The 26650-nt window shown below is 48.9% G+C and overlaps 2 protein-coding genes across 9 annotated transcripts in view; one reads left to right on the top strand and one right to left on the bottom strand.

The window, feature by feature from the left end:
* Positions 1–16892, top strand: part of PFKM (phosphofructokinase, muscle) — a 50358-nt gene extending 33466 nt beyond the window's left edge. For 2 of the 6 annotated variants that reach the window (XM_065886634.1, XM_065886635.1), the window contains 21 exons: positions 2205–2278; positions 3134–3211; positions 4847–5036; positions 5265–5430; positions 6168–6212; positions 6633–6741; positions 6854–6949; positions 7212–7304; positions 7872–7997; positions 9084–9148; positions 9672–9735; positions 10478–10627; positions 11723–11793; positions 12149–12236; positions 12318–12470; positions 12967–13131; positions 14105–14166; positions 14390–14501; positions 15818–15917; positions 15997–16102; positions 16344–16892. In XM_065886634.1, coding sequence (XP_065742706.1) covers positions 2205–2278; positions 3134–3211; positions 4847–5036; positions 5265–5430; positions 6168–6212; positions 6633–6741; positions 6854–6949; positions 7212–7304; positions 7872–7997; positions 9084–9148; positions 9672–9735; positions 10478–10627; positions 11723–11793; positions 12149–12236; positions 12318–12470; positions 12967–13131; positions 14105–14166; positions 14390–14501; positions 15818–15917; positions 15997–16102; positions 16344–16488 — 2258 coding nt within the window. In that variant the 3' untranslated portion in view covers positions 16489–16892. Of the gene's footprint in view, positions 1–2204; positions 2279–3133; positions 3212–4846; positions 5037–5264; positions 5431–6167; positions 6213–6632; positions 6742–6853; positions 6950–7211; positions 7305–7871; positions 7998–9083; positions 9149–9671; positions 9749–10477; positions 10628–11722; positions 11794–12148; positions 12237–12317; positions 12471–12966; positions 13132–14104; positions 14167–14389; positions 14502–15817; positions 15918–15996; positions 16103–16343 lie in introns of those variants that run through there. The other 4 variants (XM_065886633.1, XM_065886638.1, XM_065886636.1 and 1 more) reach the window with 4 other exon arrangements.
* A 1385-nt stretch (positions 16893–18277) lies between these two features.
* On the bottom strand, positions 18278–26382 carry ASB8 (ankyrin repeat and SOCS box containing 8). Of its 3 annotated transcripts, XR_010656348.1 has the most exons (5): positions 26325–26382; positions 23616–23775; positions 22050–22154; positions 18909–20202; positions 18278–18874 (listed from the first exon to the last, which is right to left on the bottom strand). XR_010656348.1 is itself a non-coding variant. In XM_065887528.1 (4 exons), the coding sequence occupies exons 2-4, from the start codon at positions 23742–23744 to the stop codon at positions 19570–19572; spliced, it is 867 nt and encodes a 288-aa protein (XP_065743600.1). In that variant the 5' UTR covers positions 23745–23775; positions 26325–26369; the 3' UTR covers positions 18278–19569. The 3 variants fall into 3 exon arrangements, 2 of the variants coding, with proteins under 2 accessions (XP_065743600.1, XP_065743601.1); XM_065887528.1 differs by having other exon boundaries at positions 18278–20202; positions 26325–26369; XM_065887529.1 differs by lacking the exons at positions 18278–18874; positions 26325–26382 and having other exon boundaries at positions 19570–20005; positions 20105–20202; positions 23616–23744.
* Positions 26383–26650: the final 268 nt, after the last annotated feature.

The raw sequence follows: 26650 nt of genomic DNA, 5'->3' as shown, positions 1-26650 counted from the left end.
CCTGGTGGTCCAGTGGTTAAGACTCCATAATTCTACTGAAGGGGCTGCAGGTTTGATCCCAGGTCCGGCGGGGAACTAGGATCCCGCATGCCATGCGGTGCGGCCAAAAAAAAAAAAAAAATCAAATGAAAGTTGTGGACCTTCTCCCAAAAGAAATGCCTGTGCCCACAAAGCTTTTCATATAGTTTCATGGGGTTCATGGATTCCCTGAAACTATCACCCATGGATCCCCAGTCAAGCCCTGGCCTTCAGAATAAAAGCCAGACTTCCTCGCTGGGCACACAGGTGCCTGCCCATCTGTGTAGCTTCATCTCGCCATCATTTTACATTTTATTCTTTATAATACTGAATTTCCTAAGGTTATTTCTTGACCCTCACCTTTATTTGTGCTATTCTTCCTGTCTATAACACTCTCCCCAAATTCATCCGCCTAGCAAAAAGATTTGAAAGGAAATTATCCTTTAGGCCTCAGGACAAATGCTGTGTTTTCTGTATCACCTTCACTGGCTTCCTCCTGGCAGCGTAGATGTTCCTTTTCCTTGTCCCCGCTGCACTTTGTATAAATCCCCTCCACATGGATCCAATTTGGAATAACACTATAATTCTTCCCAAGTCTTGAGGACCATTCCTGAGTCCTTTATCTTTGTATCCCCAGACCCTCTATCATTCTGTGATGCGTACCCAGTGCCTACATAGTGTCAGGAGCACGAGAGGTATTTAATAAATATTTGTTCAGCAAGTGAATGAACCTCCAATTTAATTTGGAGCTTGTCGCCATGTAATACCAACCTTTGTCGGCCTGCAAACAAACAAACCCCCAAAACAGACATTCTGGTCTTTTTGATTCTATTCCATCCCAGATAGCTTTGGATAATGCAATAGTTTGTTGTGGATTTTAGTCTGCTGCTGCAGACTTTTCCAGTTACTGACTTCTCTAGTGCTCGCTGGTATACGATATTTCCCCAGGCAGGGTTAAGGACCCTATGAATAGATTTTAGATTGAAACAAAAATGTGTAATGTATACAGGGGTATCTGAGGGAGGGTGATTAAAGTGGTTCGCAAGAAGCTGATCCATTACAGCATCACCTCCTCACATTACAAGGTAAGACAGGGTTACCAGGATCAAGACCCAGGAATGTCTCACCAGTGAGGCTGTGCTGAGCATCGTCTCTACTGTGGAGGTCTTCACAACCGTGTGTTGTGTGTTGAGACAGGTCAGCTCCTCCCCATACTCTTGGGAGAGAGTTCTTGTCATTGAGTAGCTACCAGGAGAAGGATAGTACTCACATGGGAAAAGGAGGAAAGGCTCTCCTCTCTGTTTCAGCCCTAATCGTTTCTCCCAGTGGAAACAGAATAATTGGCAGTGTGATTTGTAAATTCCTCATACACATGTTACACACAGGGTCACAGGAGAAGATCAGTGCGGGAGAAGGAGAGCATAGAGTCTCCACAAATTCTGTCTGCACACTTGGTCACAACCTCTTCTGGTAGTTTGGGAGCCAGAGAATCTCAGTATGTGGTGTACACTGGAACATACACCAACTCAATGACACTAAAAAAAAGCTGTGTGTGTGTGGAGACTGGGAGAATCCACCAGCCAGTAATTGTGCTCAAGAACAGCTTGTGAATGGTCAGGTCACTGAGCCCCAGAGAGCCATGTCTTTGTCCTGAAAAGCCTATACAAGCTGGATACCTAGATTCGATGCAGAAGGCAAGGAAAAGCCTCGTACAGACATTGGGATCAGCATGGAGGTCAGCAGTGTTGGTTGAGACATTTAGGATTTGGATTAGAAGCTGAGCTCGTCCCAGCTCTGTGACCTCGACCTCTTTGAACTTCAGTTTCCAAATCTGTAGAATGGAGGCAACTCCAGAGCTGTGGATAGGATTAAATGAGTTGGCGATCGACAAGCATCTAGCAGCAGCTAACCCCACAATAAGCATTCAGGATTATTATCCCCCAGATTGCCCTGGCAAGGAAAGGTCTTAGGAAAGATGGGGTTTGGGGGGGAGGGGAGAGGAATGGAGGTAACTTGTGCTATATTAACATTGAATGAAGTAATTCAGTGTTAGTGGTGAGGCCAGAAGAATTGGATGAGAGGATTCTAGATTCAGAGAAAAGCCTTAGAAAAGGACTGTCTCAGATCCTAGAGTCCAGGGCTGCTTTTCTTAGGATAACCTCTCTCTGACACTTTCCTCCTTGCAGGTATGAATGCTGCTGTCAGGGCTGTGGTTCGAGTTGGCATCTATACTGGTGCCCGTGTCTTCTTTGTCCATGAGGTTGGTTCTCTGCTCTGCTTTCTTTGGTTTCTCTGGTTTCTCCTTCCCCTCCCCACCCTCTTTCCTTACCTCCCAGTTACGTTGCTGTGTCTGGTTAGTCTTGGTTCCCTGTCTTCACAAGTCACCCCTCCCCACTCGGGGCTCCAGTAATGATGGTGGGTCCCAGGGATCTGCAAGCTGGGTCCTCGTGTTGCCTATTCGATTTAAAGTAAGAAGTGGCTCTGTCCTCCCTTTACTTCCCCCAAGAGAAGAGAAGGTGAAGTGCGTTAGTATTTCACAGCAAATTCAATACATCCAGAGACAGAGCCCTAGGAGGGACAGAGCCCTAGAGTCCCACTGGGTTTCTGCAGTTTGCCTTACTTTCTGAGGTTCTAAGTCCTCTTTGGTTCCCTCCTCTCCTTTTCCTCTCATCCTTTATCCACTCTTCTTTCCATAAGGTCTGTCTGCCTTTCTTCTCTCAAACATTATAGTCTCTTATCTTTTCAAGTCACATTTATCTCCCTTCCTCCTTCCAACATACCCTTCTTTTCTTCCTCCATTGTTGGTTATCAAAACCATCTGTCATCTAGTTCCCCTGGGAGGAAATGGGATGAACCAAAAATAAGAGGAATCAAGATCAAATATTAGGAAGGGCATTCCGATGTTTAGAGAGCGAGAGAAACTAGAAGAGGGTTTTGAAAAAGCTGACGTCTCCTTCCTTGGACTGTGTTATTCTCAGGAGCACCCAGGCGTCAGTAATGGGAGGCGGGATGGGTGACTTGATTCTCAGAGAACCTCTTCCCAGGGACTTGGTCTTAATCCTGGGGGTTTGGGGGAAGCCTAGCAGAGGCTGAATGGGTGTAATGTACCCCACAGGGTTATCAAGGCCTGGTGGATGGTGGAGATAACATCAGGGAAGCCACCTGGGAGAGTGTTTCCATGATGCTTCAGCTGGTATGTTGCAGAGGATTCCTGTCCCGTGTTTGTCCTGTTCTTGTCTCACCCCTACTTGGATTGGGGCTCGTGGTTTCCTGAATTCCCTGCCATGTGGTTTGATAAGAAGGGATTCTGTGACCAGAGAGGGGCTATGTTTGTCCTTTACTCTTTACATTTGAAAACATCACCCTGGTTTCCTGGGGCGGGATGGAGGATTGGGGGTGTGATCACGGGACACTTTGCTCTTTATAGAAAGGTCAGAGGCAAGACTTGAGGAACTGGCACGTAACAGGTCCTGCTCTGGGGTCACAGGGAAGGTCAGGCCCTGAAAATAACCTCATCAGAGTACTGGAGCCAGAGCCAGAGTAGAGCTGAAGTTTGCCAGTCCTCATGTGATGGCGATGAGGTGACCTGATACCAAACCTTTTAAGGAAGGAAGGAACTGAGAGAGCGTTTTAGAGTTTAAAGAAGAATCTAAGATGATTTCTATTGTATCCACAGCCCTTTTTGCTACTTTCTCTACGTCATTCTATACTCATCTTCTGATTTACTGAAAAATCTGCACATTACATTTGTATCCTCATTCTTTACCTCAATCCCCTAAAAAAAAATCCATGGGAAGAAATTTAATGAGCAGCACTTTGTGAAGGTTTTGTACAGGCAATGGTGCCTTCATAAAGTGGTCTGAGAACGAGCCAGGATTGCCCATCAATACCCCCGAAGTCATGGATGCCAGGAGTTCATATGATTTGTGAAAACCCTAAGTGTACTTTCCTCTCTTGGGGTGTCTACAAGCTCCTGGGGATTTAGGGCTTTCCATATTCAGAGCGGGTTTTTCCTGTGAATGCCTGGGTCTTGTGGCTCCTCCCACTAGCACACAGATCCCCAGGCGCAAAGGGGAAAGAGGATTAGCGGTGCCTTGTCCCTGTTGAAGTCACTGCTGCTGCTTCTTACACGTCTAAGATGAGAAAGATGGAGATTATTTCAGAAGCCTACAGACACGTGTGTATCCCTAGGTCTCTTTAGGACAGTCACAGTGACAAAGCCTTCAGTGGAATGGGCCCATCTTAGCAGTCTTCTAAGAAGTGTAGCAGAACATGGGAATGACCCTGTGATACTTCAGCCAGCGCCATCTCGCCTTCCTTTAGAAGGGGCCAGAAACAAAACAAAACAAAACAAAACAAAAACCAACTCAGTGAACTACAGGGAGGTTAAAAACAGGGAAAGCTCTGGGTAGGCCCACGCAAACCAAGCTGAAAATTAAGATAAAGTGAACAATCGTGAATGCAGTCAGAGGAGTTAGGCAGATGAAGTAGAAACGTGTCTGAGGCAATCAAGACTCGCATGTCTTCTATCAATGGCTAAGCTTGTACAATCATGTACCCTCAGACAACAGAGTTAAACATCAGTATTCATGACTCCGGAATTTGAAACTCATGTGAACTTCATTCATCCTTTTCATGAAGAATAAAACTTTAAAACCACACACACACACAAGAAGGGGCCAGTGACTGTTCAGGATGTCAGGGGACTTCCCAGGGAGCCACGTGGTGATGCCAGCCCATCACACTGTCGGGATAGGGCAGTCTTAGCATGTTGAGCCCGAATTTGGCCGCGTCACCTGGGGAGCTGACTCCCACCTCTTCCCCAAAGGGAGGCACGGTGATTGGAAGCGCCCGGTGCAAGGACTTTCGGGAACGAGAGGGCCGGCTCCGAGCTGCCCACAACCTGGTGAAGCGCGGGATCACCAACCTGTGCGTCATTGGGGGTGACGGCAGCCTCACCGGGGCCGACACCTTCCGCTCTGAGTGGAGTGACTTGTTGAGCGACCTCCAGAAATCAGGTGAGACATTGCTCTCGTGAGTGTGGTTTCTGCGTATGGGCACACACACCCGCCTTTCCCTCCCATGGAAGAAAATTGTTGCCCAGACACAGAGGGCCGTCTTTGCCCTCTTTTATCTGCCATTGTCAACAGCTGCCATTGGCTGCAGCCCCTTTCCTCTCCAGTCACCTGCTCCCTAGCATGCCAGGGACCTCACCCAGTGCCTCCTGCTTTGCTTCCCCTTGTCAGGTAAGATCACAGTGGAGGAGGCTGCAAAGTCCAGGTACCTGAACATTGTGGGTCTGGTTGGCTCAATCGACAACGACTTTTGCGGCACTGACATGACCATTGGCACTGACTCTGCCCTGCACCGGATCATGGAGATTGTAGATGCCATCACCACTACCGCTCAGAGGTGAGGGCCCAGTGGGAGGAGGCGTGGGAGGGTGGCGCTGGGACAGACCAACCAGCTGGGGACTAGAGAAGGTGAAAGTGCTTGAGCTATGGTGACTACAGCGACCAGTTTTCTGGGACCAGACATTGTTTTTAACTAAAAATTATCCCTAGAGCACTCTATAGATGCCGTAAGACTTGCCTCTGGCCACTATCTACCCACTGTCCAAATGTGTCGCTCTGAGGCCTTCAATACCTGTGCGGTCTCCTAAATGATTAAAAATGATCTGTCTCCAGACTGAGACAAATCCAGGGAGCCCCAAACCTTTCCAACCGTGTCACAGAGATAGTAGTGGCCATTACGCCGCTGCTCAGAAGGGCAGGACTCGGGAAGCAGCGCAGGAGAATGGGAGGGCGGGGCGGGTGACAGTCTCCTGCAGGTTGGTCCTGGAGGGTTCAAGGTTAGTGGAGTCCTCCCTCCGATTCTTTTCCCTTCGCTCCTTCCCTTCCCAGGCCCCCTCCTTCCCAGGCACAGAGCCTCAGTGCTGTCACCTTTTTCTGTGGTGTTTTCTCAGGCCAGGGACACCCTGTGGCTAAAGTGTTTACCCTGCATCTTCCAAGTGTCTCAGGAGACCTGCTAGAAAGCCCACGGCGTAAATGCATCTCGCCGAGAGGTTCCTTGGCCTCAGTGTGGGTGGGGGCTTGGTCCTGGCCGTAGGGCCGCTTGGACTGTGCAAGCCCTATGTCTGTCTCTTACAGCCACCAGAGGACGTTTGTGTTAGAAGTGATGGGCCGGCACTGTGGGTAAGATCCCCCACCTTGGCTCGTTTATGCCATGGACCAGGCAATAGCCCTTCCCTCTTCCCCGGGGAGTCCAGGGAGGCCTCCCAGTGGTGGCAGATTGGAGGTGTACACACTCCTCTTGGGGTGGCTGCCTGTCCCCGTCTCCACCCAGCCTCCCTTACATCCCACACATGCACGTGTGAAAGAGCAGACAGCGCTCTGAGATGCGGAGCCGCTGTGGCAGGTGAGTGTGGATAGAGGGGCTCTTCAGGGACAGAATCCCGCTGGTTAGCGGGACCAGTGGGGCTCTTCCCCTCGCCCCAAGAATGAAACGGGGCTCCTCAGACCTTTCAGTGGCTATGGGACTAGGCCTCGTCAGGAACGGGAGAGGCTGTTGGTGGAGCGTAGCTCCTGGCGCAACGCTTCTGGCTCTTGTCTCAGATACCTGGCCCTTGTCACCTCTCTGTCCTGTGGGGCCGACTGGGTGTTTATTCCTGAGTGTCCGCCAGATGATGACTGGGAGGAGCACCTGTGTCGCCGGCTCAGCGAGGTACCGGCGCCTTATTTCGCCCTTTGAAAGCCCTCGCCCTGCTCTGCTGCTGACCCCCTTCCTGTCCAGCAGTTTCGTAACACTGACCATGCTTTCCTTTGTTCTTGACCAGACAAGGAACCGTGGTTCTCGTCTCAACATCATCATTGTGGCTGAGGGTGCAATTGACAGGAACGGGAAACCAATCAGCTCAGAAGACATCAAAAATGTTAGTATGAATGGAGCCACAGAGGCCTTGACGCCTTACTCATCCTGGCCCCACTGCCGGGTGGTTTCTGAGTCTCCCCCGAGTCCTGCACGTCTCTCCCCAGCTTTCCTGCCCCCTGGTTTCCTCCCACCCAGGAATCATTACAAGATAAGAGGCTAAGTCATCCTTGGTTTATCTAGGTCCCTGCTTGTTTAGGGACCTTGACTTTAAGTCTAGGTCCTTGACTCTGTATCTCTCTCTGCCCCTCCCTTGATCCCTTCAGCTGGTGGTCAAGCGTCTGGGATATGATACCCGGGTCACCGTCTTGGGGCATGTGCAGCGGGGTGGGACACCGTCGGCCTTTGACAGAATCCTGGTAAGTCGTGGGGCTCTGGAACCCTCAACCTGCTGTCCTTTCCCAGCAGGACAGTGCCTCACCAGCACAGGGGCTTCAACCGTTGCTCATGCCACCCTGCCACCAGACTCGACTGCAGTGGCCCTTGACCCATTCCCATGTGCTCAAGAGTTCTCTTTTGTTGCAGAAAATGTCGGGAAATGATATGCTCCCCTAAGGTCTGATATCTTAGAGCTTTGAGCATGAGTGAAAGTATTAAGATCTAACCTCAGATACTCAGTTTGTACCCTCTTATCCTACTTTCATCAGGAAGGGAGTATTATTCAGCCCCAGTAATCCCCTTGATTACTATAGTGGATATGTTTCTCTGGAACCAGGTAGAATCCTTGGGGTTCAGGTGGCAAAAGGATGAAGAGTCATCAAGCTTTAGACAAAATCTGGGTCAGGAGGTAAAGCCCAGTGAGTTCTTGGCCACAGTCCTTAAATGCGGAACTCAACTCGTGATTTGGAAAGGGCCTTGAATGCCCAGGTTCTCTAGGCCAAGACTAGATGGAGAGGCTTGAACCAGACTGTCTCTGCTCCCTGCAGGGCAGCAGGATGGGTGTGGAAGCAGTGATGGCACTCTTGGAGGGGACCCCGGACACCCCAGCCTGTGTGGTGAGCCTCTCTGGTAACCAGGCTGTGCGCCTGCCCCTCATGGAGTGTGTCCAGGTGGTGAGTACTGACCCCAACCTGCCTTCCTGCCAGCCCCAAACCCGTCTCTGAGCTAGAGCTAATGGGGAAAGAGAGTAGCTGCGGAGGCTACCAGGGCGGGGGCAGGTGGAGAGGTGGCACAGCACAGGAAGAGGCGTGTGGGGAAGGCAAACGATGGGCTTTGTGCAGGAGCTGTCACCTGTCTAACTAAGCCTCAGTTTTCCCATCCTCCAGATGTTGCTAAAGAAGATGCGAAACTCTGCATCCTACCTAGTAATGAGACCCATGCAGTCTCTCTCCAAACTTATTAAAAGCAGGGGAATACTATTAAGGTCTGGCTGGGTAGCTTATCCCTCTCTCTGATTTCTCCCTTGAACATGTTTCTCTGAACCAATATGAGGTTACTAAGAAACACTCACCTCGAGGGTGAGCATAAGGACTGGAGAGAAGACATGTAAATGGTCTGGAAGATGCTGAGTGCTCAGGAAGTGGTGGCTCTAGTTACGGAGGAATCGCTCCTCTGATACCACATGGCAGATTCTGCGGCTGGAAGCTCAGGTGTCCGGTTGATTCTCAGGGCTGGCTCTCCGTCTCCTGGCTGCTTCTCTCTGAGACTTGGGAGTCCTAATGACCTACAGCCCAGACAAGCTCCAGCCTTGCCTGGAACCGTATCTCTAAAAGCCCCAAGCTGAAGCCGTGGCTCGCAGAGCAGAAAGCAGTAGTTGGGAAGCACATGGCAGGGATCAGCCTTTCCTCCTAACTGGTTATCTGCAGGATCGTTTTATTTAGTCATTAGTTTAGAGGCTACTCTGAGGCTGGGGCCCTGGGTGTGGAATGGAGGAGGATGCTATCTTATGTGTGTACTCCTCCACTCTGCCCATCTTCGAATAAATAGAGCATAGAATCAGCCCTTTTCTTTTGCTGCTCATTACTCAGAAAATTAAGGAAAAACAAAGATACTTCTTCTGTGAAAGTTTGGGGGGCATAGAAAAGGTGGGGTACAGGATGGGCAGGATCCAATCACAAGCCCAGAGATGAGCAGGGTCTCAGTGTGGGATGGGAATCCAGCGCTGCTAGAGTCTGACTGTTGCCATGCTTGTCCCTCAGACCAAAGACGTGACCAAGGCCATGGTTGAGAAGAGATTTGATGAAGCCTTGAAGCTGAGAGGCCGGTGAGGAAATGACCAGGAGCTCACTAGCTACAGAAATCAGATGCCAGAATGAAGCCAAAAATCGACGTAGCTCCAGACCCAAAATAGGAGCTTCTGCTTTCTCCTCTTCTTATTGTCTCTGCAACAGTTTCTTCTGAGAATTAGTTGTGAGATGACCAGGTGGCTCAGTTCAGCCCAAGGATTCTCTCCCTGGCCTTAGCCTTTCATAGTCTGTCATTTCTATATGTGGACCCAGCTAGATCATAAGTTTCTCTAGGCGAGGGGGGAAGAGTGCTCAGGGAGTGTTTGGTGAGTTAGTGGCCTCTTTGCAGCCCCGCCCAATCCCTGCTCGGCCCCAGTTATGTCCTTAGAGGTTTGCCCTGTGGAACTTCACGCTGGGAGCAAAACTTCAGACCAGATCCCCTTGGCTGCTGGCCTTGGGGAATGGCCTGGAGACACCACCCCTCTCTCCCTCCCTCCCTCCCTCCCTCCCTCTCTCTCTCTCTCTCTCTCTCTCTCTCTCTCTCTCTCTGTACTTTTTTAGGAGCTTCATGAACAACTGGGAGGTATACAAGCTTCTGGCTCATGTCAGGCCCCCAGTATCTAAGGTACTGGCAAGTTGCTCTCTTCCCTTATTCTCCCATTATGTAGTGCTACCCTCAATCCACACAACCTACTTCTTTGCCCGCCTGTAATCTTCAGTGCTGAGTCCTAGACCCCACTAAGATAATTTTCTCTCAGTCACCCCAGATGTAAGCCCATGTTCTTAGAGTGCCCTGAAGGTCTCTGAGCCAAGACCCACATCCAGTTTAAGGCTGACAAGATAGCATGCAAGGAATGGGAAAGAAGGCTCATGTATTATTTTCTCTGGGCAAATCTGGAATAATCACATCTAAATGTATTTGAGCCACCTCTTCCATTGGTGTAGTGGTTCTTAATATTTACCATATACCAGAATTATCTGGGTTGCTTATTAAACATGCATATTGCCCACCCCCCAGAGGGGATTCAGATCGGGGGTAGGGTCAGGAATATGCAGATTTAACAAGCTCGCTGGGTGGATCTGATACAGCAGGTGGTCCAAGGATCCCACTTTGGGAAACACTGCTCTGGAGGGTCTCCTATTCATTTTGCAGTGATACCTGGGATCAGGGAGCACAGCTTTATTTATTGATCTGTGATGAAGACTTTTTCTTCCCTCGTATGGGGGAGGGGACAGGCTGTGCTGGCGTTCCCTGGGGGAGGGGTGTGCTGTCAGGACCATAAGGGACTCAGAGTGTAGCTCCCCTCACTGACCTGTCCCCCCACCCCACTGCTGTCCCCTCTTTCCCCCTCTGCTTCCTTCTCCAGAGTGGCTCTTACACAGTGGCCGTGATGAACGTGGGGGCCCCGGCCGCAGGCATGAATGCCGCCGTCCGCTCCACCGTGAGAATCGGTCTCATCCAGGGCAACCGAGTGCTGGTTGTACACGACGGCTTCGAGGGCCTGGCCAAGGGTCAGGTACAGGGATACAAGGAAGGAGGGCGCTTACTTTGGGGCCAAGGAGCAGTGGTGCAGAGGTTAAGTGTAGTGGCTGACCTGCCTGTTCTCTTACCTTCCCCCATCCCTCACTGCCTTTTTCTCCTCTTGGGGTTCAAGCAGAAGTAGATACAGTAGTCCCCCCTTATCTGCTGGGGGCACATCCCCAGTGGATGCCTGAAACCACTATAGCACCAAACCCTAGGTACAGCTGATCTTGGAACAACTCGGGTTTGAACTGCATGGGCCCACTTATATGCAGAATTTTTTTTTTTTTTTGGTGGGGGTGGGGCATGCTGCACGGCTTGTGCGATCTTAGTTCCCTGGCCTGAACCTGGGCCCACGGCAGTGAGAGCACCGAGTCCTAACCACTGGACCGCCGGGGAAGTCCCCAGAACTTTTCAGTGGCAAATACTGCAGTACTATATGATCCGGGGTTGGTTGGATCCACGAGTGCAGAGCGGTGGACGTGAGAGCTGACTGTCAAGTTACACGTGTACTTTTGACTACGCAGAGGGTTGGCACCCGACCCCCATGCTGTTTGGGGTCAGCTGTATACTATGTGTTTTTTCTGTACTAACGGGTGGGTGGCATATACATCGTGGACACACCGGGCAAAGGGATGACCCACGTCTTGGGTGGGATGGTGCAAGATTTCATCACACCACTCAGAACAGCATGCAACTTAAAACCTGTGAATGGTTTATTTCTGGAATTTTCCATTTAATATTTTTGGACTGAGATTGACCACAGGTAACTGAAAGCTTGGCAAGTGGAATCACAGATAAAGGGGGACTACTGTATTTAATTTTAGGGCAGTGGGAACAGGCCGTTGAAATGAACCCTTTGCAAACAACGCGTCTGATTTAATTCTCTGTCCCAGAGTTCAGCACAGGGCCTGGCGTAATCTAAGGCACTTAAGATTTGTGAACGAGCAGAAAGGGGAGGAAGTTGAGTGAGGTGGGAAAAGCTGGTGCCTGGCGTTCCTCTGTCCGGGCAGGTGGGTGTAGGGGCGGGGTCAGAGCTGAGGGAGTTGTGTCAGGCCACCGTGCGGACCTGTGCAACCTTTCCCTGCAGATCGAGGAGGCTGGCTGGAGCTATGTTGGGGGCTGGACTGGCCAAGGTGGTTCTAAACTTGGAACTAAAAGGTCAGTGCATTACAGGAGCGCCTCCTCCTCGTCGCCCTGAAAGGCGGGCCTCGGCACGCGGGCGTCAGTTCATCCAGTCGGGCTCTGCCTGACCAGTGCTGTCTCTGGGTCCGCTCCCCACAAGCTCACAGTTGCCTCATGGGGGCAGACGAGCCAATCCAGACATCTCTTAGCATCTCTGGCAACTCAGAGCCCCAGCGTGTATCCTCGGACAGGGATGAGAAAGTGGGGTAGGGAAGGGGGCACAAGTTAAGAAACTATAAACAAAGTGCCTTCTAACTCTAGCATTTCTCTCCTTCAATTTTGCTGTCTCTTCCCCAAATTCTATTCCCCTCCCCCTGCCCCAATCAACTAGAACTCTACCCAAGAAGAGCTTCGAACAGATCAGTGCCAACATCACCAAGTTCAACATTCAGGGCCTTGTCATCATCGGGGGCTTTGAGGTGAGTGCCCCCACCCCCGTTCCCCCCGCCCCCACCTTCCCTCTCCCCTCATTCCCGCCCCCGCTGCTCTCATCTTCTCAGGCTTACACGGGGGGCCTCGAGCTGATGGAGGGCAGGAAGCAGTATGACGAGCTCTGCATCCCGTTTGTGGTCATCCCCGCCACGGTCTCCAACAACGTGCCCGGCTCGGACTTCAGCGTGGGGACCGACACGGCTCTCAACACCATCTGCATGGTGAGGGCCACCACTGCTTCCCAGCCTCTGGCCAGGACTCTAATCCCTGGACCGAGTCTGGGCCTAGGAAGTGAGCCACTTGTTTTGTACCAACCAAGTCACAGCGTTAGAAGAATGCTTCTTCAAGCCCCGGCATTTACACACACTGCCTTTAACCATGCATATGGTGTCCATCCTCCACGCCTTGTGAGTCCTGTCACCTAGAAAGGCGTCTGTACTCTGCATATCAAATGATTTTTCCTTTCTGAGGTCCTACAGCCTAGTTCCCCTACTCCGAGCAACAGGAGGGGTAGGGACAGCTTCCTTCCAGGGGAGGAGTTCCACACTGTGCTTAGCAGACGTGCCTGCCGTCCCGGAAGGCAAGCACTCGATGAGGCGTAGGGGCCCCGCTGGCCTGGGGAGGAGGTCGCTCCAGAGTTCGGTGATGGCAGGGGCCAGCAAAGTGACAAGAATCACACCCCTGACCGTGTCTTTCTATGACCTGTTGTCTTTACAGACCTGTGACCGCATCAAGCAGTCAGCGGCAGGCACCAAGCGCCGGGTGTTTATCATTGAAACTATGGGTGGCTACTGCGGCTACCTGGCCACCATGGCGGGCCTGGCAGCCGGGGCCGATGCTGCCTATATTTTTGAGGAGCCCTTCACCATTCGAGACCTGCAGGTAGACGGCTACCCAGAGCCCCTCTCCCCGCCCCAGTCTCTCCCCACTGTCCCCATGGCGACCTAAGCTGTGAGAGCCCAAGGCGAGGACAGAGCTGACGTGTGGTCTGTGTGTGGAGTCCTAGAAGGAGCACCAGGCGGGCATTCTCTGGTGTAACCTCCTGTACGTGGCCGCTGCTCCTGTTGCCGGAGCATTTGTTTGAAGGGTGGTATGCAGTTTACGTGCGTTTTTGCATTTTATTTTCATAACAGACATGCAAGGGAGCTATTATCTCCATATTACAGATCAGAAAGGTTTAGTGAGGTTACAAAACCTTTCTAAACTTTGAGTGGGTGGTTTAACTGACTGAGAAAGTCATACGCCCACCCCCCCACCCCCGCCAGATTTCCCCTGCTACCAAACCGGAGTCCTCATTCCATTTTTTGAGGGGATACCTTTATGATCCTCGTTTTCCAAGATCCCCGTTCATTGGAAGGAAAAAGAGCCACAAAGTGGAGGGCCGCCGGCTGAGGGAACTCCCTAATCCAATGGCCCAGCCAACCCCTGCCCGCAGTGGAGGGTGACCTTTTCCCTCCTTCACCCCCAACGCAAAGCCCAATGAAGCGACTGCTTCTGGGTGAATCACTGCTGTACACGGACCCGGACGCAACCCGTCTAGAGACCTACACGGAGAGCAGGGTCAGCCCTCTGAGGGAGGGAGAACTGGAAACCCCTGAAGGAGCCAAAAACTGACAGTTGCCACGCTTTGTCCAACTTTCCCTCTGCCTGTCCTGCCTGTTGCATCTGGAGTCTTAATTTCAGTCTGCACTGACCTTCTTAAAGGGCTTAGGCACGGTTCAGGCCCTGGGCTGTAAATAGCCCTCTTCATGTCCCTCTCCCTCCTGCAGATGCCTGGCGGGGAAGAAGGGATCTATGAGCCTGCCCAGCCGGATCCACTCTCAGCCGGGCTCTGGATTTTCTGTTTCATTTTCAGGTGAATGTGGAACATCTGGTACAAAAGATGAAAACAACTGTGAAGAGGGGACTGGTGTTAAGGTACCTCATCCCCGGTTTGCTCCTAAGTGAAGAGAAGCAATAGTCAGGCTTTGGCCCTAGTCAGACTGCATCCGTGGCTGGGACACCCTGAGGAGTCTGGATACAAATGGAGAGCGCCTGGCCGCGGGGGTAGATGGAACCGGGAGGGGCAAAGCTGACCGAGGCAGAAGGCGGGTGGAGGGAGGGGGACAATGCCCGGCACAGGCTTCGGTCTCTCCTGCAGGAATGAGAAGTGCAATGAGAACTATACCACTGACTTCATCTTCAACTTGTACTCTGAGGAGGGGAAGGGCATCTTCGACAGCAGGAAGAATGTGCTCGGCCACATGCAGCAGGTGCGGAAGACACGCCATGCCTGTCACCAGACAGCCATAAATAACCCCCAAGAGTCACTGAATCTCCCAGTAGACTCGACCCGCTGGAGGCTATCGGGGCTGCCACAGAGCGTGGGCCTGCAGGCTTTTACAGTCACAGAATCAGAAATCTTTACCTTGGAAATGGCTTTAGACATTCTGTGGTTCATCCTCTTTATTCAGGGCAGGGTTTCTCAACCTTGGCACTCTTGCCATTTTGAGCTGGAAAATTCTTTGTGGTTGTTCTGTGTGGTGTAGGTTGCTTACTTAGCAGCATCCCTGTACTCTCACTCACTAGATGCCAGTAGCACACCCTCCTCACTTGTACGACTGGAAAAATGTCTCTAGACATTACCATATGTCCCCTGGGGGGCCGAATCGTCTCCAGTTGGGAACCACTGGTTCAGATGAAGAAAATGAGGCCACAGAGGAGAAATGCTTTTTTCAGGGCCACTAGTCAAGCTGGAATGAGGTCAGAATGAGCCGGTCCAGTGCTTTCGCCACCACAGCATGCTGCCTTTTGTGGGGAACCTGTGAGATGAGGACAGGCACCTTGCTAGGGTTGGGCTCCGTCTGTGGAGTTTCAAGGGGAAAGGAATCCCTTTCTATCACCCACATTCAATCCCCACCCAAGGCAGGCCTCACTCACAGATAACACTAGTGGTCTGAGGCCTACCCCATCCCAAATGTCCCCACAGATGCCTCTTAAGCATTGACCTTTGACCTTTCTATACCCACAGATGAATTCACATTCTCTCAGTTTGAATGGGCTTAGCAGCTCCTGCAGGAATGGGGTACTATTGGATAAAGTATGACGACCTATTTTCTGTTTTTCCTTCCTTCCCATTTTCCCACTTCTGCTTTGTTCAGAGAAACCCTGCACCATGTTTTATATTGTTCTGAGGTGCTACCAAAAGCATCCAAATTGGGTCACAAGGAACACTCGTGTCATCAATGATGGTGACTGACAGAAGCTGCTAAGCTAATGAGGGGCAGGGAATTGACTGAATGGCCAGTAAGACTAGAAGGAAATGAACAGGGTCATGCAGCTACGGAGCTGGAAGAGGCGACTGTGAGACCAGTCATCCCCTTGTACCGATTAGTTACTCTGAAGTCTGATGACCGGCCAAATACACCAGGCCAGCTTGCCCTGGCTCCCGGCCCTGCTTCAGGATTTCCTTTCACAGTTAGACTTCCGGATTCCTCTTTCTGGTTATAAACTTTCCTCTGTGTATTCCCATCTCTCTGCCACTTCATTAGAGTCCTTCCCCGTGTAATTTTTATGATTCTTTTTCCAGGGTGGGAGCCCAACTCCATTTGACAGGAATTTTGCCACTAAGATGGGTGCAAAGGCTATGAACTGGATGTCTGGGAAAATCAAAGAGAGTTACCGTAATGGTAGGTGGGGTAAGAGGGTGAGCCCCCTTCCTAGAAGCTGGTTCCCAGTATAGAAGCTGACTGACCATCCCTGTTGCAGGGCGGATCTTTGCCAATACCCCAGACTCGGGCTGTGTTCTGGGGATGCGTAAGAGGGCCCTGGTCTTTCAACCCGTGACTGAGCTGAAGGAACAGACAGATTTTGAGTGAGTACCTCTACCTCCTGCGGTGGTTCCCTCCCCGGTAGTTTCGAGATCTACCCTTCCCAAGCTACTCACCTTCTTCAGTCCTTTTCTTTTAGGAGTAACACCTGTAGTCGTACTTACTTCAGATCTGATGCCCAGGCCCCAAATCCAGCCTCTTCTGCTCAACTTCTTCCCATAGGCTTTGATAGAAGTTGATTGGGGTGCTAAAGATTAAATCATCATCTACTTCGTTCCCCTGTAGGCACCGCATCCCCAAGGAACAGTGGTGGCTGAAGCTGAGGCCCATCCTCAAAATCCTAGCCAAGTATGAGATTGACTTGGATACCTCAGAGCACGCCCACTTTGAGCATGTCAGTCGGAAGCGGTCCGGAGAAGCTACCATCTAAACCTCTTTGCAGTGAGAGGAACGGATCGTCTGATCATGGTCAGCTCACCCTGATAGATCCAAGTCCATGCATTCTCAAGTGTTTCAGCTCAGCTCACTTTCAATTAGGTTTCCTTTTATTCTGTAACTGCAGCCATGGTCAGCTCTGGCCAGGGAGCTGGGGCAGGGGGCAAGTAAGCGTAAGCTCCTTGTAGTTAGAATTTATCCTGACTTCTACCCCAGCTTCATGTGTCACACGAGGCTGGGCTCCTCTAGTGCTACTGCTCGATTTCAGTTACTCGGTTAGAATTTTCCTAAAAATAAGCTTTATTTATTTCTTTGTGATAACGAAGTCTTGGTTCCTCTACTACGTTTATGACAGTGACAAACCATAACTACACTAATAAATGCCAACTGGTCACTGTGCTTTTGGTTCTCCTGTTACCATCTTCACAAGTGCATTCCTGTCAGCCTCAAGCACCAGATTCTGCCCAGCGGACACCTAGGAAAATGCAGCCCATGCGCTAACCCCATGTACGTCTCTCTGTTCTTGGACATCTCTTGACTCTGTACACAGGGTCCTAAAACACAGGACACTGTCCTTATCCTCATCCCGCGTCCTCTGCAGCCAACAGGATGCTCCCGTCTTCCTTAAGCATGAAGTTGTGTTTCACCTCTTGATCATCTACCCATTACCCAGCGTTGCTATTTTCCAGCCATCCCCCAATCTCTACTCTTCCTCTGACAATACAGGGTTCTTCCTTCTCAACTTTTCCCCTGTGCTCCTTCCTCGATGAAAGCCAGACACCATCGGTGGGGAGACAGGTACATCTTGAATGCCTGGGAAGTAGAGACACCCAGTCCTGGACCTAGTTTGGTGGGTTGGTTGAAATACTGATTAGGAAAAATTGTCAGTTCTTATTCAGCTCAATTTGTTTTCTGTCCCATACTGCCTCATGAGCAAGTATCCATGTAATACAGTTGGTTCTTAGGATTGGGACTACAGACTGTTCCCCCAGTTGATAGGATGCTTCCCTGTCAATGCCAGGCTTGAGATTAGTCTCCAATAATCAGATCCTGGCTCTTGGCACAAGTGTACATATTCCTCCCAACCTACACAGTTTCCTCGTTTGCTTGCTGAAGCAGGACGGAAGTTTGAGGTTTTACAAGGGATGGAGGAAAGGATTATCTGTAGTACTTCACTTTTGCTGGCTGTCCAAAGTATAACTGCTATACCCTAAAAACAGTTCTAAAAAATGACCGAGGGCTTCCCTGGTGGCGCAGTGGTTAAGAACCCGCCTGCCAATGCAGGGGACATGGGTTCGAGCCCTGCCAGGAAGGTACCACATGCCACGGAGCAACTAAGCCCGTGGGCCACAACTACTGAGCCTGCGTGCCACAACTACTAAAGCCCACGCGCCTAGAGCCCGTGCTCCGCAACAAGAGAAGCCACCGCAATGAGAAGCCCACGCACCGCAATGAAGAGTAGCCCCCGCTCGCCACAACTAGAGAAAGCCCATGCGCAGCAACGAAGGCCCAACGCAGCCAAAAATAAATAAAATAAAATAATTTATAAAGCAAACAAAAAATGACCGAGAAGTCTTGTCAGAGCCCAGCATTAAAGCAGCCAAATGCTCTTTGTACAGTTCTTTAAGGGGAAGAAAAATTAATATCAAGCACTGTTATCACTGATTCTTCAAAGCAGCCAATGCAGGTGGTGGTGACAGCCCCATTTCAGAGATGAGGACACTGAGGCTCACGGTAATTAAATAATGTACAGAAAAGTAGGAACAGTAGAAATTGCCAAACTAGCTTTTAGAACCGTTTATTTCTTTTTTTTTTTTTCAAGTGAGCAAAAAACACCAACAGCAAAAGGACAAAAGCGGACAAACTTTTTCAAATTAGCTGTGTCAGCAGATTCTGTTCATTTTTATTTATAGTTCCCAATCAATTTAAAAAAAACGTTTTCCACATTTGCATAAGGTCATCTAGGATCAATAACAACTTGATCTAGTTTAGGAACATGAAAAGGGAGAGTACTGTAGACTAAGTATTGTTCACTAAAACAGATCTTTTTTGGGTAGGTGGGTCATCTCTGAGGAAGCTCTTATAATGCTCCTCCCCCACTCCTCAACTCTCCACCCCCTCCACCAATGTCTAGTATAGATCAGTAAAAAGTAAAGTTTCCAAAACACCTGAAAACAAAACAAAACAAAACAAATTCCAAACTCTTAGCAGAGTGAATGAAGAAGACCAGAGAGAAAAGGCAGCCCAGCCCGCGTCCTCCTGTGCTACAGCAAACACCTTTGCCTACGGCGCAGGAAGTGCCTGTCAAGCCCACTAGAGCAAACTGGCTGTCAGGAGGAGAAAGAACTGCATTAGAAGAAAAGTCCTGAGGACTGTTAGTTCTTAGGACTGCTTAGAACCTCCTATCCCTTCTACTATATGGAAAGCAGCAAGACAGTCTTTCTAAAATAATACTGCTGAACTACTGTGACCCTTGGGCACACCCATGGAAAAGAAGCAAAGGCTGCCCTTCCCTTCGATGGTGAGAAAGGGGACCAGTCCCTTCTGAATGCCCCAGGATGATTCTAGGGATATCATCCAGCCCAATTCTGAACCTGCACACCATCTGAGGTTGTAGTATCTTCATTTGGGGGCTGCAATTGTTAGCTGGAATTTTCTTAAACTTCTTCACAGATCAATTAAAATGTTTCTAAGAGGGATTCTTCTGAAAACGTTAGTCAGGTCCCCAAAGGAAAACCAAACACATGTTCTATAAATACGCTTCATCTTCCGAGACAAATTTAGTCTCACTGTTGACTTTTTCCCTAAAGGGAGGGTTAGGGAGGCCTCTTCCTTTTCAGGGTGCAATATGAAAGGCCAGGTAAGTAAGAAACAGAAACAAAAGTGAGGGACGTTTTTGGTTGCTTGGTTTGGGGAGGGGAGGTGATGTGGAGGTTACTGTTGTGACATGTTGCCTCAAAATAGAAACCACAGAGCAGGAACAACTGCTTTCCCTGTTTTCCAAGACAGAGACAGTGCTGCAGGGCAAAACCTCACCCAGAGTTGCCTGCCTGACGGTGCACTCGTCTCCTCTGGGCTATTCTACGAGTAACAGGTATTCCTTCAGAGAAGCTGGCAGTGGAAGGCCCTTCACCGCATCCGGCAGATACTGGAGTCCCAGGCTCCGGCGCACAGCATAGCGAGAGAGGGTTTTGAGGGTCCCTGGGGCTGAGCACAGAACAGTCAGTTTTTCACATAGCTGCTGGTCTTTGGCCACTTCTCGTGGCATGGTGCCATTTTTCCTTAATTCAAAGTGTCCCACGGCTCTGTGGAGGAGCTCAAAGCAAGAGTCCTCTTTCTCTGTTCCAAGTCCCCTGACTAGCAGAGCCACCAGGCGGGAGATGGGCGTCTGGCCTTTTAGGTTGATGACTCTGACCTCTGCACCATAATCAAGAAGGATGCTGATGCTCTCAAGATTTCCCTTCATGGCGGCCCAGCTGAGCGGGGTGTCATTGTTGTAATCCAGGGCATTGACAGAGGCCCCGCTCTCCAGGAGGGCGCGCACACACTCGGCATTGTTCTTAAAGGCTGCCCAGTGAAGTGGGGTGTCTCGGTTGCCGTCCAGTGCATTGGGGTTTGCACCATATTCCAACAGGACCTCCACACAAGCCTCATCTTTCTCAGCTGCATAGTGGAGGGCTGTTCGGTTATAACCATCCAGGGCATTCACCTGTAAAGGGGGAGCAACTACATTACAGTGTATAGACGACTGAGAGGACGACAGGCTGGCAAAGACACTTGCATGTGTCTATCCGTTACCTTTGCTATGTAGCATTCTGAACATGAGGGTCAACAAGTAATTCCCAGGGAGTCATGGTGATCAGGATGGAGCTATGACAGGAGCTGAGGAGCAAATAGGAAAACAACTGTCCCCAGACAACCGACACTATGATGTCCACCGATTAGCTGGCCTGCATTATCTAGGGTTTTGCTTCCACGTTCTTATTTACTATTCACTAGGACCTCTACCACAGAGTAAGGGGAAAGAAAGAGAAGATGAAGTCTAAGTCCTCGTAACTACTCTGAAAGATGTTTATTGGAAAGCGGCTTGCATATACTGGCCAGAGAAAAGGTTTTGGATTATTTTACTTATCCTGACTCACTCTGTATCCCGTGGCTAACGGCACCCAGACTGAAAAATAATGAGGTCAAGATTCTGCCCGTGTAGCTCTGCTGTGTTCTTTAACCATCCAGAGAAGCTCAGATTGTTCATCCAAGTCAGCCCCCTGCAAACATCTGCTGTGAGGTCACAAGAGAGCCTGGAGGAAAGCATGTGGAGGAAAGAACACAGATCTTCCCTTGCTGGAAGAGCAGCTGGCTTGCTAAAACTCAGCATCACCTATAATTTTTGAAGGCTACAAAGACTTCAGATCCCAGGTTTAAATAGCGAATTATCTTCTCCCATGAAAGGCACTAAAAAAAAAATAAACCCCTGCCATATTTGAGTTCAACCTTCTACTTAGCTAAAAACTGCCTCCCCCACCGCCCCCTGGGGTAGTTTCACTTTTATCATTGACGTTAATCACTGGCTTTCACTTCAGGGTCACTCATAAAAGTTACGGGATAGTTAATAAGTAGAGAACAACATGGCGGTGTGGAGGTGAGGATGCGGGGGGCTGCAGCAGGCTTACCGACCACTGTGTCTGGGGCCTGCACACCAGCTTCATGGCGTGTGTGATTCAGATGAGTGCCGCAGCGTGTGCACCTTGAGGATGCCTCAAAAGCTGTCGAAACTGCTGATTTATTTATTTAATAGGCACTTACTTAGTAATTACTACATGCTAGTGCTCTAAACAGTTTACAACCTTATGAAGAAGACACCACTATCATCCTCATTTTACAGATGGGGAGACTGAGGCAAAGAAAGGTTAAGTAACTTGTTCAAGGTCACACAGCTGGAAGTGACAGAGCTGGAATTCAAATTTATGAAGTATGGTTCCAGACTCTGTTCTTTTAATCATTCATTATACTATTCTGCTTCTTGCTAATGCCAATAAAAAGTAATCTATGTTTTTTTATGTTAAGATACATTCGCAAGAAAATAGGAACAAGATATGCTAAGACAGAAAAAAAAATCAGTGGGCAGAAAGAGCACAAGTGGCTCAGTCCTGGGGAAGGGACTGCCTAGTGATCTATTTTCCAGTGACAGAGGTATCAGGAGTGTACATCCAGTAGCAAGTCTCAAGTGGTTTACGTTGGATCAGGGCTGAGGGGCCTGGATAGTCAACAGGCAATGAGAGGATTAAATGGAAATATAAACAACCCTAGAAGGAAGGCTGAGAGATTAAGGGGAGATAAAAATTCCCTCTTCCTGGAGTCATGGACAGTGTAAGAAAGAAAGGCAAAGGAATGAAATACTTCAGATGATTCACCATTACATTTTGTTTTAATATTGGCCATGCCAATGTTACCAGGAGCTAGAAGGTGGGAAGAAATGGGAGGAGAGACAAGAAATTGTAGGAAAGTGTGAAGCTCGAGTTTAGTGCATCACTGATGTGACAGCATTAGAAACCTTACCTCAGCTCCCTTCTCCAGCAGTAATTCCACACAGTCGGCATCGGACACCATGCAGGCACAGTGCAGGGGCTTCAGCGTGCCGTGGGTACAGTTCACATCTGCTCCCTGTGGGCGAAAGGAAAGTTCTATCGGTGTCTTCAGCTCTCGCTCACCACGCAGGACAAGACTCAGAACAAGGTCCGGGGGGAAAAGGGTCCTAACTCTGTACTGTAAACATACTACCAGCCCCAGTTTCTATTCCTATTCATTAAATGATATTATAATGCCAATATCCAAACCAAGAGAATACACTGAAGATGAACGAAAGGAACTGTCGATCCCTTAGATCAAGTCATTAAGTTTCTCCACAAGCTAGACTGCCAGATGGTCATTTGGACATCACTGAGGACATAACCTTATATGTAAAAGCAATGGAACCTTATCATCAGGCAGGAAGGTTGGAAAAGCAATCAACTTTCTATGGCTACCATGCTCTGAAAAAGTCAGGAAAGGGAGTCTTTCAGCCTGAAGCCAGGAGAACTGGCGTGCTCTTCTGCCACCTGACAGATGACCATCACTAATACTAAGGTCATCTTAATGTTATCTCTTTGTTCATAAACATCTTCAAAGTAGCCTATTATTATCAGCATTCTCTGCCACCTAGCCCCCCACTGGTACTTCTATTTCAAATGTGGTAAAGAAGACGGAGATACCACAGCAGACCAAAGTCACAGAATGACTCGGCAGCAGAGCTAGAATTAGAATGTGACCAAGTTTCTACTGTTCAGTCTTCTGATACCACTTTTGCCGAGAGCAAGCTAACGCTGTATGACTTTTTCTTCTCACAGCTGTGCCACACAACTCTGAAGCAGCTACAGGGCTCTAGGCTTTAAGTAAGGACTCTAAAGTTGTTAAAAAGAATGTACAGAAGTAACTATCTGGATGCATTCTCTAGTGACCAAAAAAATTACCCTGTAACTTCTCTTCAACAGGAATAATACACAGAAAAAGGCATCAAAGCCCTTCTAGGATACAGTCATTCAACAGAATTACTGAATAGTAGTGGTTAGACATCAGATAGTTAAGTTTTCTTAAGTCAAAAATTACCATGCATGTTAGGGGTTGATCTTCTCTGTGGAACTTTAAGTGGTGGCTGTTGGTAAGACAGAAGGCCAGTGATATCTCTCCATGTAATTATTACAAAACACAAGGATTTGAAAGCCGCTTATGCTTTGCTTGCCTCCTTCCTCCCTTAGTACAGCATGTGTTGAAGACTTTGAGCTTGCTGGGTCCCATATGCACCATATGCAGACGGAGATTTTTACAGAGAACAAGGGACTAGGTTTATCTAGAACATAATTCCTGAAGAAAAATATCATAGGCGCAAAGTGAAAGGCAGAAGGGAAGAGAAGCAAAACATAGGCTAAATATATTTTAATGGTCAAGTTAATACATTTTAGAAGACTGTAAAAACTCCCTGTGATCTTGTGCTGAGTCAGAGCTGCAAACCTGTCATCCATTAGGATTCCCCGGGAGCTTTCCCACTTCACCTCCCCAAGGACTCTCGCATCAACACAGCACACTCACCCCTCTGATGAGGTCCTCTACATTGTCATGTGGGAAGGAGCGAATGGCAGCGACTGTTCGGATTAAGCGCTCTGAGAGAGAGTATTTGCTCTGAATGCTCTGCATAATATACCACATACTGGAACTCATCAAGGCTCAGAGTACGTTCACATGCTCCAAACTGCCTGAAACAAAGATGTTTTAGGCATACACAGTCTCACTGAGCACACCTGTCCTTAGTTAGAGGCTCTCTGAGGCCTTCCCACTACTAAAACCAGATTTCAAATAGATCAATGATTCATTCATTAATATCATTTTTTCTTAATCATAAGAAATAGATTATAATAGTTGCTGAAGGAGCTGGGTAAACCTGGATGCAAATGTTCTGACCCTTGAAATCTCAGTTCTACTCTCGGACCTAGCCTGGCACAAGATTTCCCCAAGAGGCTCCAAGGTCCCCATGGAGCTCTGTGTGGTTTAAAAAAGACTAGGCAAGGAAGGGGATCCTTTTAAAGGCTAAAGATGCCACAAAACATTCTTTTCCTCCTCTGAATTATGTGGTCTTTATTATCAGCACCCCCTTTAGGTTACTTGTTACATGTGGACTTGCAGTATAGTTACGGTCATATTGTCCTTCCATCTAAACTGTAATCAATTGGAAGGCAAGGTCCTTGTCTTCTACTTTTTTGGCCCATATAAGGCCAGCCACAGAGTCTTACAAAAAGTAGGTACTTAATAAATACTGATTGACTGACTAAAGGGTATGGGAGTGATTGCTACTTGTGAGAAGAGATGGAACAAATACAAATGACAAGGCATCTGTGAAACAGTTTAAAATGTCTTCAGCAAAGAAAAAAATAGGAAGTTTTTGAGGTAATATTCTAAAATAAGGAAGGAACGCCAAAGTATAATTACTCTGGGGTCATCTATATAAAATTAGAAAAAAATTTCAAAGTTCACACCAATGACATATGCTTGCAGTTGTACGAAAACAAGCACATTTAAGAGTGAAAAATGAATTTAAAAATTGGCCATTTGTGACAACTGTGAAGCAGACTTGAGTTCGGCGTTGGAAGAAGAAAATAATGCAATATACATAAATTCAACTATGATAAGTTTCGGCTGTATAAGAGCCATGTATCAGTTGGGGAACATTTAAGATTACAGCAAAGAAGGTGGAGTATTTCTATGAAAAAGCATATATCAAACTGTAGAGAAAGCATGGTATGCTGTACGGCTCTCTAGGTAAAACTGTTTAGGAATCCATGTTCTTATCAAACTATAAGCTCCTTGGTGGTAAATACAGTGTTATTTTTAACAGTGCCTCGCACATGGCAGGTTCTCAATAAATATCTGTTGAACCAGTGTAAAGCTTATTACTTTGGATCCTAAAAAAATCCAAGACTTGCAGTAATTAAACATCTTATGCATATGATGACTACTAAGGGAAAAATCCAAAACTTATTTTGGTCATTTCATACTATGTAATTTTTGCCTTTTGTGAAGGACTATCCCCTTATACATTATGCAATATACTATAAACTCTAATAGTTTCCATTTTGCTAATCAGTAGCCATTTATCTGTTTAAAATATATACAGTATTAATTAATGGAATGCAATTTAAAAATATTCAATTCATAAGTATCAATGATTCAAATTGGGTATTCTCCCCTACTTTATTAAGAATAAGTAAGCTTCCACACTTGTTTATATGCCTCCCTGAAATTTTCTAGATAGTTTAGACTTGGCATACGTTTTAATCTCTCCAACAGCCACGAAACTCCTCAGAGACAAAGGGTCTGTATCTTACACTTCATTGTTGCAAGGAAAAAGGGGGAAAAGGCATAGCTGCATTTGAGTCAGCGATTTCAAGAACGGGGGCAGAAAACAGAGCGTCCAAAGTGGAAGGCTTACACCGAAGTGGTTCTGTTAACCATTTCTGGGTCATGATAATCTGAAAATACTAGACCCTGCTATCATTTTCGGAGCGCCCTTGGGTTCCAGGCTAAGAACTCCTAACTCAGAATATGACCACTGGTTCTCTGCTGCTGCCGCCTCGAAACTCGTGCTGAAGAGTGAAACTTCGGGGCACATAGACAACATTCACTGTCAGGGAAGGTAAACGAAATCTAAACTCGACGTATCTCCGGGCAGCAGCCTATGCACGGTTTGACCCCAAGTCTCCCCTTTCCTCTGCTGGTGCTGAAAGTCCTCTCTCTCCCGTTTTCTTTCACTTTGGATCCAGAGACAACCCCAAGGTTTTTTGTTTTTTTTTTTTTTTGCGAAGCTAGAAGCATAATAGGAGAGAGGTGACGTTCAAGAGCTCTGGTGCTAGTGAGGCCAGGCTTCCGCCCGCCCAGGCGGGCCCCCGCCCCACCGCACCTGCTTGGGGGAGAAGTCGCGGCAGCTTGGTCTCGCCAAATCTAGGGGGGCGACGGACAACTGCACGAAATGCGAAGACACGTGGTGTCACTTTCCGCACGGGCTCCTCAGAGACCGCAGCAATTCCAGCAGGTCCCGGGGCCGGTATTGAAACGGGGTCGCGAAATCTGGCAGGAGAGCCCCTGAGGCGGACCAACCCCTGCCCCGATCTCCCCAGGGCCCGGAACGAGGTCCCAGCCTCGAGGGCTGGCGGACCCCGAGCTGGGAGTGGAGGAAGCGTTACTGGGCGTGGTGCCCCGGATTAGGGAACCAGGCTGCAGACATTTCTGCAGCGGGGCAACACTCACCGAACTGCAGGGCTGACCTGGGTGGTGAAAGCCGCTGTCAAGACGTGACCCGGAAGCAGAAGTTGCCTCCCGGAGGCCCCTCTGTTTACAGGATAGGTGACTAGAACGGGCGCCTGCGCAGCGACCAGTGTCCGAAGGCGGAACGCGCCTGCGCAGACTTGTGACGCCGCCTTGGTCCAACCAAGGCTTAGTTAACCACTTTGCTATCTAGGCCCGCCGCAGGGTTTGCGCAGGCGCAATGTGGCGCTGTCGGCTGCCGGCCGGGCGCTGAGTCCGTGGCGGTCGTGGGCAAAGAGCTCACTCCCCGCTGGCTGTTCGACCAACTC

This window comes from Phocoena phocoena, chromosome 11 (assembly GCF_963924675.1).
Source record: "Phocoena phocoena chromosome 11, mPhoPho1.1, whole genome shotgun sequence".
NCBI lineage: Eukaryota > Metazoa > Chordata > Mammalia > Artiodactyla > Phocoenidae > Phocoena > Phocoena phocoena.
This window is presented reverse-complemented; position numbering and strand designations above follow the sequence as displayed.

Bases quoted from the DNA above. Each gene is read 5' to 3' on its own strand.
- ASB8 (XM_065887528.1), bottom strand. From the start codon at position 23,744: ATGAGTTCCAGTATGTGGTATATTATGCAGAGCATTCAGAGCAAATAC. The intron at 22,155-23,615 runs GTGAGTGTGCTG...TTTCGCCCACAG, and splicing joins TAGAGGACCTCATCAGAGGG to GGAGCAGATGTGAACTGTAC. The intron at 20,203-22,049 runs GTAAGGTTTCTA...CCCCCTTTACAG, and splicing joins TGCTGGAGAAGGGAGCTGAG to GTGAATGCCCTGGATGGTTA.